This window comes from Pelecanus crispus, chromosome 2 (genome assembly GCF_030463565.1).
Source record: "Pelecanus crispus isolate bPelCri1 chromosome 2, bPelCri1.pri, whole genome shotgun sequence".
Taxonomy (NCBI): Eukaryota; Metazoa; Chordata; class Aves; order Pelecaniformes; family Pelecanidae; genus Pelecanus; species Pelecanus crispus.
The window spans coordinates 117,539,196-117,552,167 of NC_134644.1; the positions used below are offsets into that span (position 1 = coordinate 117,539,196).

The 12,972-nt window shown below is 41.2% G+C and overlaps 1 protein-coding gene across 1 annotated transcript in view; it reads right to left on the bottom strand.

Moving 5' to 3' along the window:
• The window catches only part of VAPA (VAMP associated protein A), a 36,874-nt gene that overhangs the window by 8,269 nt on the left and 15,633 nt on the right, over positions 1 to 12,972 (bottom strand). The window contains exons 2-3 of the mRNA XM_075705188.1: positions 9,730 to 9,882; positions 45 to 148 (exon numbers count right to left, since the gene is read on the bottom strand). Of these exons, the coding sequence (XP_075561303.1) occupies positions 45 to 148; positions 9,730 to 9,882 (257 nt within the window). The remainder of the gene's footprint in view (positions 1 to 44; positions 149 to 9,729; positions 9,883 to 12,972) is intronic.

Here is a 12,972-nt window from a genome sequence, read left to right on the forward strand (position 1 = left end):
GAGGGGGGAATATACAACAGTCATTTTACCCCATTTTTACTTACCACTGCCTCCATATCTGAAATATTTGGTGGTGCATAGGTTGTTTGTACCATAAACTTGTGTTTACTCTTCTCATTTGGGTCATAGTCAAAAGGCTGCAGCATTACTGTTCAAAAGAAAAAATAAAGCATAAAAATGTGATTCTTCAGCTAATCACTGTAACAAGCATGCTATGCACTTTAGGTGTGCTTCTCACTGAACAGACACTGAAGGTTAAAATGCAAAAGCAGTGTTGCAAATAGAGCAGATATACACTGTAGCAACAGGTATGAGAGAAAAGATCTTTAAAATTTTTCAGAGTCTGGTGTAGCTGACACAATTATTTCTGTAATTACTATAGCTAAAAGACATTTCATATAGAAGTATGAACAAACAGATCCTCTAAAATAGACAAAAAAACCCACCAAGCAGACACCACCCAACTTTTCTTTGGAATAAGCACATTTTATGATTAAGTGAATGCAAAGTTAAAGAATTGTAGCACACATGATGATAGTTATTCAGGGGGGGAACCTACATTAGGTAGACCACCAAGCAGTGGGGCAAATCCCACTGACTTCTAAAGGTATATTAATCTAAGCTGGGAGCAAAACTAGTAAAATACTTCATTCAAACTACGGTTCTTATAGGAGGTAAAGCTTCCTGGGGCTTTAATAATACATTTTTAAAACACTTCCAAATTGAGCTCTTTAGAAAAAAATTTTATAGATATTAGTTACGTAATAACTACACAACACGTTTTACTTAGGTTTTAACATTCTTAACTGTAAGTCCAGTCTAACAGTGAACATTTGGCCAAAGTACTCCAAAATCCAGGTACACACTTTAATTCTATGGCAAGTTTTGGGCCTCCACCACATTTTACCAGCAAAGAAAGAAGGATGGGATCCAAAATCAAATTCCCTGTAAAGGTAGCTTTAAGTGAAACATTAAAATAAAACTCATAATACCCACTCCTTGCGTTTTATCTTATGTATTTTCTCACTGCATTTTCAGCTTTCAATATACTGTAATGCAGATTTAAAAAAAACAAAACAAAAAAAAACACCCACCACACACCCTTCTGGATGAAACCAGATGTTTCTGATACAACATAGTTTGTGCTACAAGTACCAGAGGTAGAGTATGCAAGCAGTTCAGACTTTATGAATGACAGCCTTTTTACTATACTTTCAGCTTTCCAAAGTTGAAAACTTGGTTGGTCAATAACAGAAACTCATGTTTCTAAAGATACTATTCTGAAGTGTGCACAAGCCCAGTGAAAAAAATTACATCACTGACAGTATTTATAGCCTCCATTATTTCTACAGCACTACTTTTAAATGAAAGCTTTAATTACAGAAGCACAGTACCTTCATCCATCCAAGTTGTACAAGGCCATCCAGGAGCAGACTGTATGTTTTTACACCACACAGCGGCTGTCCAGGTGACCCTGGCATCACTATTTGGTATGCGGTTTCTTTAGTTCAAAGGGACTGAAATAACATGATGTCTATAATACAGACCAGGAGATTAGAACTTTTATAGGCTACAGTTGCATATCCAGGGGCATAATATAAGGGTCTGCAGAAATACCTGAATACGCAAGGTTTGTTGTGGTAGTGTTGGGGGACTACTGAAAGCAGAGGGATGGATACACAACCAGCAGAGTCTACCTCCAACCATGCTGTCTGTCTGGAGCAGACCCTGAAACAAACTATCATGTTAGCCCCCTTGTCTCCTTTCAGAGACAATTAGTTGCCTTACTCCAGATGGGAGTACAGGACCACATAAATTGTATTTAAATGTGTGTGTATATGGGTACACTTGCAACCTGGTCTACCAGAGGATGAAGACTCAGGGTGAACTGTAGAGATAAAATTATCTGACAGTGTACATAAACTTGTCTTCCACAGAATGGGAATTCCAGTTCAGTATATCTTTACATAAAATTAAAAGGCATGCCAAAGTAGTTTCAGATAAAGTTTAAAAAAACCTCCAAGAATTACATTTATGGAGTCCTATCAACAGGTATCTGTATATTTACCTATTTTACAGCAATGAAAACGCTATAGCAGAAATACTAATTTAGCTAGAAAAAAACCACACTGTATGCTCTGAACAACCTTCCCATATATTCTAAACCAATTCAGTCTGTAAACTTTGATACTGCTACAGTTTTCAACAATTCAATTATGTTTTCCACAATTCTGAATCTTCACTGGATGTCCAGTTCAACATGCTTCCCCTCACACAGAGAATAAATTCTTCCTGGTAGGATTGAACTGCATTAGTTTATAAAATTAGTTTATAAAAAAAAATTAGTTTATAAAAAAAAAAGTACAGTATCAAAATTACTAACTTGGCCTTTAAGTTGCTTTAAATTTAATGACCCTGCCACCTAACTTTAGGCCTTAAATACTAGTTACAAGTTGCAGGATGGCTATCTCTTCCCCTCCCCCCCCCCCCCCCCCCAAATGTTACATACAGCATAATCAAAGGATAAGTGAATAATCTGAATCAGATATATTTCACAAATAAAGCACATAAAGGAATTGCAGTATTTGACATGCTTTCAAATAATCCTATTTGGAAAGGTTTAAAAGTCAGGTTTCCTTAATCATTGGTCTCACTGTGGTCCAAAACATAACTGATCAAACTAAATGTTTCTTCCAGGTATGGATGCTATAGCAATTTATCTCAGAATTGTTTCATCCGCAGACTACTGAATAGGATGCCGTACTTCAGTTTCCTAAAGCCAAGGAAACAGATGGAGTAACTTGAAAGATAGCAAAGCCAGCTTTCCATCATCAGAGAACTTCTTCACATGCTGGCAGAATCTTTGGATAACTAGTTAACTAAGTTTATGTTCTTTGACCACTCGATAACAGCTGAAAATCTGATTGAATTGAAAAGCAGCAGAAAAAGACAATCCACAAATTCAAAGAGCTCCTCAAGCTCTTCACGGTTTTGAGTAGTCATGGAAAATCTCATGAATATAAGAAGCCCCAGTTTTCAACATGTTCTTGGAATCCCTGAGTAGTCCAGAGATCACTTCTAGGGGAATTGCAACAAGTAATTATGAAAGCAAGCCTCCTGTTAATAGGCCTGGGTTTTCTACCCAGGAGGGCTTTATCTCCACAAAATAAATCTTAAAGGGGTCTGAAAACCAGAAGGAAGAACAGTAACAAGTAATGGTAACAAGCTGTGAAGGAAGAATAGTAACACACTATATTCTGAAAAGAAAAACCAACAACAAGCAATCGTTGTTAACAAGTTAACAACAAGCAATACATGATACGATAATAAACAGTTAATTTAGGGCATCGAGCTAAAGAAAAAGGGGTATTACCAAATTAGTATTTTGGGGAAAAATGTATAAACATGGCTGAAGAAGGTTACCCAGTGATTCCCAACTGAATGATAAACAAAATGCCCACGGACTTCCTTAAAACAACTGTTAAATCACACCTCCAACAATTAATTTAAAAACTGACTTGACTCTGAATCAGCACGATTATTATACAGGCTGAAGAGAGCTAACACTATCTCAACATTTAGTTCTGAACACAGAGTTTCATCCCATTGTATCCTATAGTGATTTCTCTCTGATCAACAATGTGAGAAATCTATTTTTAATTATATGAAAGATGAGTCAGCACTGAAAACATTCAGTTGAGAGATTGATGAGATAAAGTGGGTCACTAGAAAAATTATCTGCGCACTTGGCCTACCAAGTGACCCAAAAGAAATCACATGCTTAAAAACAAAAAGATTAAGCTGACACTTTGGGAAAGAGAACTTAATTCTGAAAAGCACGGTGGAGCCACTATAACTAAACAACTGCACATGAAAGCATCCTGGGGTCACCGTAGCTGAATAACTGCCTGAGAATCCAGTAATACAGAAAAAGGGCTATCAAAGACTCCCTGCTATGCAAACTGAAGAGTCGAGCAGTATGATACTGTTTCCCTTTATTGGTGAACCTGAAGCTGAAGTACTGTTTACAGCTCCAGTATTGCCTCATTTAAAAAAATGAAATATTCAAAGCATTAGAAGGATTATTTGTAACTATGAAAACACACTTTACAATAGGCAAATGGAATACTTCAATCCATTCAATTCCCTGAAGAGAAAGTCCAGCAATACCTTGATCGTCATGTATGACTACCGAATAGGAAAGATCCCCAATACTAGATCAAACACACAGTTAAGACAAAATGGCTGTAAGTCAAAGTTGAAGACAGAAATAAAGCAGGCTTTTGACTACTGAGGATTATCAGGGAGTGTGAGAGGGAGATAGATTGGTGGAGCTGCACCCTACCATCCCTGAGGCCAAGGCAGCAGATGGAGGCTCCACAAGGAGCAGAGGATCCCCTACCCTCTTGCCAGAAAGCAGAAGGAGGGGACCTAAAAGACAGGGGGGAATGGAAACAGGTCCCTGCCCAGGGCAGCAGGCAAATCCCCTCCTGGCCTCCCTCACCTTCCCAGTTGCCCTTACACAAGATATGGGGCTCTGGAAGTTGAGGGCCAGGCAAATGAGGATGTAGGTGAAGGTCCAGCCAGGGGGTTGTGAGGGCGAGTCAGTCAGCCCCACACATTATGACTGCTTCTGTTAAGAAAAGAAGGAGGGTAATTGTCATATGTGATTCCCTCCCATGGGGAACAGAGGGCCCAATATGCCGTCCAGGCCCATCCCACAGGGAAGCGTGATGCCTCCCTGGGGCCTGAGTTAGGGATGATACTAAAGAAACTCCCCGATCTGGTATGGCCCTCTGATTATTACCCGCTGTTGGTTATGCAGGTTGGCAGTGTTGAGGTTGCAGAGAGAAGTCCAAAAGCGATCAAAAGGGACTTCAGGGCACTGGACGACTGGTTGAAGGATCGGGGAGCACAGGCAGTGTTTTCCTCAATCCCATCAGTGTCAGGGAAGAATACTGAAAGGAACATGAAAGCTCAGCTGATTAACAAGTGGCTCAGAGGCTGGTGCCACTGGTGGAATTTGTTTTTTTCGATCATGGGCAGGTTTACACAGCACCGGGCCTGCTGGCAGCAGATGGAGTTCAGCTGTCTCCAAGGGGGAAAAGGATTCTTGCTCATGAGCTGGCGGGACTCATCGAGAGGGCTTTAAACTAGGTACGAAGGGGGAAGGGGATATAACCAGGCTCACTAGAGAGGAGCCCAAGGGTAGCATGGCAACGTTCGGGGTGAAATCAGTAGCCCAGCTCAAGTGCTACACCATCTACACCAATTAATGCAGCATGGGCAACAAACAGGAGGAGCAGGAAGCCATTGTGCAGCAGGATAGCTATGACTTAGTCGCCACCACAGAAACATGGTGGGATGACTCTCATGACTGGAGTGCTGCACTAGATGGCTATCAGCTCTTCAGAAGGGATAGGCAAGGAAGGAGAGATGGTGGGGTGGCTCTGTATGTTATGGAGTGTTTCAGTTCTATAGAGCTCAACAATTATGATGATAAGGTTGAGTGCTTATGGGTAAGGATGAGGGGGAAGGACAAAAAGGCAGACGTCCTGCTGGGAGTCTGCTATAGACCACCCAACCAGGATGAAGAGGTAGATGAAGCATTCCATAAGCGGCTGGCAGAATTCTCATAATCGCTAGCCCTTGTTCTCGTGGGGGACATCAACTTGCCGGACATCTGCTGGAAATACAACACAGCAGAGAGGGAACAGTCTTGGAGGTTCCTGGAGTGTGTGGAAGATAACTTCCTGACGCAGCTGGTAAGTGACCTACCAGGGGAGGTGCCTTGCTTGACCTGCTGTTTACAAACAGAGAAGGACTCATGGGAGATGTCGTGGTCAGAGGCCATCTTGGGCTTAGCAACCCTGATATGATAGAGTTTTCACTTCTTGGCAAAGTAAGGAGGAGGGGCAGCAAAACCACTACGATGCACTTCCAGAGGGCAGACTTTGGCCTGTTCAGGACACTGGTTGGGAAAGTCCCTTGGGAGGCAGTCCTGATGGGCAAAAGGGTCCAGGAAGGCTGGGCATTATTCGAGAAGGAAGTCTTAAAGGTGCAGGAGCAGGCTGTCCCCATGTGCCATAAGACAAACCAGCGGGGAAGACGACCAGCCTGGCTGAACAGGGAGCTTTTGCTGGGACTCAGGGAAAAAAGGAGAGTTTACCACCTTTGGAAGAAGGGGAAGGCAACTCAAGAAGAGTACAGGGATCTCGTCAGGCCATGCAGAGAGGAAATTATAAAGGCAAAAGCCCAGCTAGAACTCAATCTGGCCACTGTTGGAAGAGATAATAAAAAATGTTTCTACAGATACATTAACAACAAAAACAGAGCCAAGAAGAATCTCCATCCTTTACTGGATGCGGGGGAGAACATTGACACCAAGGATGAGGAAAAGACTGAGGTACTTAATGCCTTCTTTGCCTCAGGCTTTAATAGTCAGACCAGTATTCCCCAGGGTATTCAGCCCCCTGAGCTGGAAGACAGGGATGGGGAGCAGAATGAAGCCCTCATAATCCAGGAAGAAGCAGTTAACGACCTGCTACACCACCTGGATGCTCACAAGTCTATGGGGCCAGATGGGATCCACCTGAGAGTACTGAGGGAGCTGGCAGAGGAGCTACCAAGCCACTCTCCATCATCTATCAGCAGTCCTGGTTAGCAGGGGAGGTCCCTGATGACTGGAGGCTTGCCAATGTGACACCCATCTAGAAGAAGGGCCGGAAGGAGGATCCGGGGAACTACAGGCCTGTCAGCCTGACCTCAGTGCCAGGGAAGGTTATGGAGCAGATCATCTTGAGTGAGCTCAACAGGCATGTGCAGGCCAACCAGGGGATCAGGCCCAGCCAGCATGGGTTTGTGAAAGGCAGGTCCTGCTTGACCAACCTGATCTCCTTCTATGACCTGGTGACCCACCTGGTAGATGAAGGAAAGGCTGCGGATGTCATCTACCTGGACTTCAGTAAAGCCTTTGACACCATCTCCCACAGCGTTCTCCTTGGGAAGCTGGCAGCTCATGGCCTAGGAAGGTGTACTCTTCGCTGGGTAAAAAACCTGGCTGGATGGCCAAGCCCAGAGAGTTGCGGTGAATGGAGTTAAATCCAGTTGGTGACCAGTCACAAGCAGCGTTCCCCAGGGCTGTTTGCAGCCAGTCTTGTTTAATATCTTTATCAACAATCTGGATGAGGGGATTGAGTGCACTCTCAGTAAGTTCGCAGATGACACCAAATTGGGTGGCAGTGTCAATCTGCTTGAGGGTAGGATGGCCCTGCACAGGGATCAGGACAGGCTGGATCAATGGGCCGAGGCCAACTGTATGAGGTTTAACAAGGCCAAGTGCCGGGTCCTTCACTTTGGTCACAACAACCCCATGCAACGCTACAGGCTTGGGAAAGAGTGGCTGGAAAGCTGCCTGGCTGAAAAGGACCTGGGGGTGTTGGTTGACAGCCAGCTGAACATGAGTTGGCAGTGTGCCCAGGTGGCCAAGAAGGCCAACAGCATCCTGGCTGGTATCAGGAATAGTGTGGCCAGCAGGACTACGGAAGTGACCATCCCCTTGTACTCAGCACTGGTGAGGCCGCACCTTGAATACTGTATTCAGTTTTGGGCCCCTCACTACAACGAAGACATTGAGGTGCTGGCGTGTGTCCAAAGAAGAGCAACGAAGCTGGTGAAGGGTCTGGAGCACAAATCTTATGAGGAGCGGCTGAGGGAACTGGGGTTGTTTAGCCTGGAGAAGAGGAGGCTGAGGGGAGACCTTATCGCTCTCTACAACTCCCTGAAAGGAGGTTGTAGTGAGGTGGGTGTTGGTGTCTTCTCCCAAGTAGGTAACGATAGGACAAGAGGAAATGGGCTCAAGCTGCATCAGGGGAGGTTTAGATTGGATATTAGGAAAAGTTTCTTCACGGAAAGGGTGGTCAAGCATTGGAACAGGCTGCCCAGAGAGGTGGTGGAGTCCCCATCCCTGGAGATGTTCAAAAAACAGGCAGACGTGGCACTTTGGGACGTGGTTTAGTAGGCATGGTGGTGTTGGGGTGATGGTTGGACTGATGATCTTAGAGCTCCTTTCCAACCTTCATGATTCCTAGTTTTTACTTTCATTAGAAAATACTCCAGCCACCAAGCCAGAAAACATGAAATTATTACTCTACCCTTAATTGGTTTAGTGGTAGACTTGGTAGTGTTAGGTTAATGGTTGGACTGCATGATCTTAAAGGTCTTTTCCAACCTAAACGATTCTATGATTCTACTTGAATCTTGAACCAATTCTCAGTAAAATGATTTTTCATCCACAAGATGCTGGACTGTCCATGTCCAGTAAGCAACACTGAAGTTTTAAAGGGTCACATTCTACAGATCATATTAGATTAGAAAACTGGTGTGTCTCCTACAAGGAAAGCTACTCTAAGGTTTTAATCAATCATAACGTTTTCCTGAGTTATTCCTTGCAACATTTGAACATATCACCTGAAGCTAGCTTCTTTTAAACTTCCCAAAGGGTATTAAAGATATGAATCTGAAAAGGTCTGAGGATTGCTTCATGTTTCCTTTTTGCTTTGCTACAGCTCTCCAAGGGTTTTACAAAAATCAGCTTTCTAGACTCAGGAGATCTAGGAGCTCACACCTGTATTGCCTGTGATGTCTACAACCTGTAAGACCACAGCCTATAAAAAGGGGATTATCCTCTCTCCAGGTTGGGAAATATGGTAGGTCCACAGAAATAAAGTGTTTCTCACCTCTTACAGTCACTGGTTTGATAATCCCCTTTATTCTGGAGATTCCTACCTCAAAATGATTGGGAGAATGACCTACAAAAATCATTTTCCAAATCAGAAGACTGATACCCAGTCTTTTCCCATTTTCTTGAGAATGTCTACTCCCACGATAACTAATACCTGGTCTTCTTGACATTGTACAGTCCAGTATAGGATTAGACCATTACGCATGCATCTATCAAAATTCTGTGGGGACTGTCAGAATGAAGTATGTAAGCCAAACCTACATGGAGTTTCATGGAAAAAAAAGAAAATATCGTCTAGCTTCCAGGCTCACACTCTGCTGAAAAGTAAGGATTCTTTTTTTAATCCCCTCACCCAAAAAACAAAAACAGAATAAGGAGAGAGTGTCTCTATAGTGAAATGTACTAGATTTTTCAAATTTAAGGGCTACAAGCTGTTCCACCTTCCTAAAATACCAGCAAATATAATTTTTTAAAAGCAATTAAATGATTGCCACTTAATATACACTACTGTGATAAATGGAAGAATTATGAAGCAATAGAGTTCAGGGACCAATACTATGGTCAAAACAGCTAGTCTGCAATTGTGAATGATTTTTTTTTTTAAAATGCAACGCACTGTCAAATCTTAACTTTAAACACATCACAACAGCCAACAATGCCCTACTTCAAGACATAAGCATGAATATAGTAGTCTGAAGCAAAGGCACTGTTAATGTCACTGCTCATTTCCAACTTTCTTTTCCTCCTTTCAGAGAGCTGCAGATAAATGTGACAAATGGCAAGCATTTCTGTAGGGAGGATTTTTCATGTATCATTGCTGCTCTACATCAAGTTGACATTGCACTAATGAAGGGGAACAGTTTAATTTTTAAAAAAATCTTTTGAAAAAGCTGACATACTTCAAACAGCCTCTAAGATCAAGCATTAGAGGACTTCATGAAAGGCCTAAAAACAGCTGACCTACAACTGCATGTATTTGTTTTTACCTGAAACAATTACAGACGATCCTGGGTCAATAATTCCACTGTTTGGTCTCACACAGTATCGACGAGGCGCTGTGGTCTTCACTTTGAAGCATACTTTTCTATCGGATGGATTTCGTAGTTTAAGATTTGTAGTTACTACATCTGTAAAGGGACCTGAAAAAATGGTTGTTTTTTTTAAATATGCGTGAATCTCTGGAAAATAAATCTGTTATACAGTACAAATTACTCTTAAAATATAACTTGATAGCAACAAACTTCTAAAAGCAGGTTAAACCATACATTTGTTAAGCACACATACTGTTACATGCAAAGCACGCTCTATCACCTTAGTTATACACATTACAGCAATGAACAAATAACTCTTAAATAGTACGACAGACTCAAGCTGCTGGTGCAAAAAGTTCATATATACATATGATAATAATGCCAAATCATTCTTAACATTTTAAATACCTAGAAGGTAATGGTCATATGCAAAAGTAAATTTTGCTGGATTTTTCTTTAGGAATAGAAGCAACACATACTTTGGAACTCTTTCAAATGTTTAAAGAAAGAAAACACCATGATACCAAAATATACTAACTGCTCTTGAGATGTTGACTTCTGTTGCACTTCTGAGCTCCTATAGACTCAACAGAAACAGATATCAACCTCATCTTTTAAACTCAAAATAGGCAAGAGATGATACTCTGTTTATGTATATACTCTAACTGATCCACAGAAAAGAAGCTGTAGTTGTCATATTTACATATTCAATGCAGTGTATTCTCTAAACTGTGTTTATGTTAAACCATCAGGATAAGAATTACCTCTAAGACTGGACAAGAGGCATAATTTCAATGTCAAGCTGCAAAAGCATGTCTTCCAACAGAGATCACCTCTTTGTGATGCCATACAGCAACAGCACTAAAAGCAAGTAAGGTTCACAGTATTCTGAGCTGTGTTAATCTCCCTTATGCTTGTGTCATCCGAAAGCAAGACTGCACAGGCACTAAAAGAATATAACTTAGAAAATGGAATTTTATACAAAATTTATTCAATAATATTTCATGTGTACATTAACTTTTGAGAACCTTCTTTATCATTCTTTAAAAATTGCACATTAATTTACAACAAAATGATTTTCATCAGTATTGAAAACATGACAATTACTTTTCCATTAAAAAACCACAAAGAAAGCAAACTTTAAATTGGATGAAAAATATGTGATATGAACAAGTGGTAAGGTACAACAAAACCACTAATTGCATGAGACAAAGGAAGTAAATTCTTTTCTGAACACCTTATTCCACAGAGGTGTCTGCACTACTTTCAAGGAAATGGTACTGGCCACTATCAAACATGTTACTACACTAGAGGGCTCACTATCTGACAGATGTCTTTGTTTCTATAACTCACTCTCATTCAAAATCCTTGATCTGGAGAAAGCGCTAAACAGATTCTTGACACAAAACACCAAGACAGAAATCAATACAGGACTAAATCAGGAATTACTGAGAACCAGAATACCGAGATGTAGATGAAGATACACATGAGCTAGGTTTACATTCAATGAGACTCTTCTGAGAAAATAGGAACTAGTATTACTTGTCTGAAGATTCATTTCTAAGCTGGCTTTATATGGTGGACAAAATAGTCACCCTCTCAATCCAAGCAAATCTGACACAGCCCCCAAGAAGATTTACAAAACTACTTCAAAGTTTCCTGCCACTTGCCTCTTAGATGGTTCTTGCAGGATCCAGTTGCATTTACTTAGAGTGTGATCCAAAAATAACTCCCATCACCCATACCACAAGCTGAACTAAAATGCGGCAGCTGAATACTCCCACTAAATCTAAGACTGGTGATACACTAAGAAAATACCATTTATGTTTTCAAGCTACACAAACATTTCTGAGGAAGTTATTCTGGGAGTTTTACTAATAGCCACCTCAGCATTGCCTTTGCAGTGCCCAGCAGCATACAGCACCTTGAATCTGGCTTTCAAAGGTGTGGGTTGCTTTTTTTTAATTGCAGCTCTAGACAATCCTGAGGAGCTCTGCTTCTCAATCTTGTCAACTACTATTACTAAGGAAATCCTGCTCAAAGGAAAAAAAGGCGCAGTCCAGAGGCTCATTTTGAAAGGCACAATCAAGAAAAGGAGCTATACTATTCAAAAATAGCTTATTTCTTGACAAAGAAGCAATGAATTTATAAACTGATGATAAACTGGTTTTTAAACTTTAAAAACAAAGAAAAAAGTTGTTCTGTTTCTTTTGAGACATAAAAGGTCCCCTCATGCCTGCCTTCTCAAAGTGCATAATAATGAGATAGGATTCAAAATACTCTTCAAGTTATTCTGATATTTACTGTCAGTTCTAACACCACAGATAATTAAAAAAAACCCCAAAACTAAAAAACAACCCTCTGCTTTTGTTCCCCAGGTACATGAAGGCAGTGACCTCCTTTGCATTTCCTGGATACTTCCCAAAAAAGAGCCTTTAGCTCAGGGACATTTTTTAGCACCAGACATTTCTTTCAGAGTATACTGGTATCTTCTTCAAGATCTAGAGCACCCTTCTGACAGCTTTACCTTTCACCTGCTTTCTGAAAGCTTTAAAGAAAAAAAAAAAAAGTTGTACAAAGCCTCTCAAGACTCGCAACCATCGGATTTAATAAATAGCTGGTAACAAACTGGTGCACAAAAGGAAAAGACAACTAAATTTCACTGTTCCTGCAGAACCCAGCTATTTTGGTAGTTTAGTGACATACCAACAGACAGCACTGCCCTGAGCATGGACAGGCAGGAGCAGACACAAGGATAGTAAATCAGAAAAAAAATATATATTACCATTCAGAGGAGCTGCACGATCTAAATTAGCATGACATATACTTCAAAAAAGAAGCCATGCAACAGCAGAAGAGGATTCTGGAGTTCTCATTCACACAAACATAAATACTATTACCCTTGGGGGAATGGGGAAATAAAGTATAAGCTGGCACTAACAGCCTGAGTGCAAAAGCCAAAATCACGATGGTTCTTTGAGAAAAACAAGAGAAGTGTCCAGGGGGAGAGGGAGAACAAGGAAGGAGAAACATTTTAGGCCATGCTGCACAGACCACATCTAAACAAGGAAAAGAACAGGCAAAGATGGATACACACATTCTGCATATGCACCAAGATGGACAAATGCATACCAACTTCATCTCAGAAAACATACAGCTACACTAGGACAGCATTATACTCTCAAAAAGAACATCTCG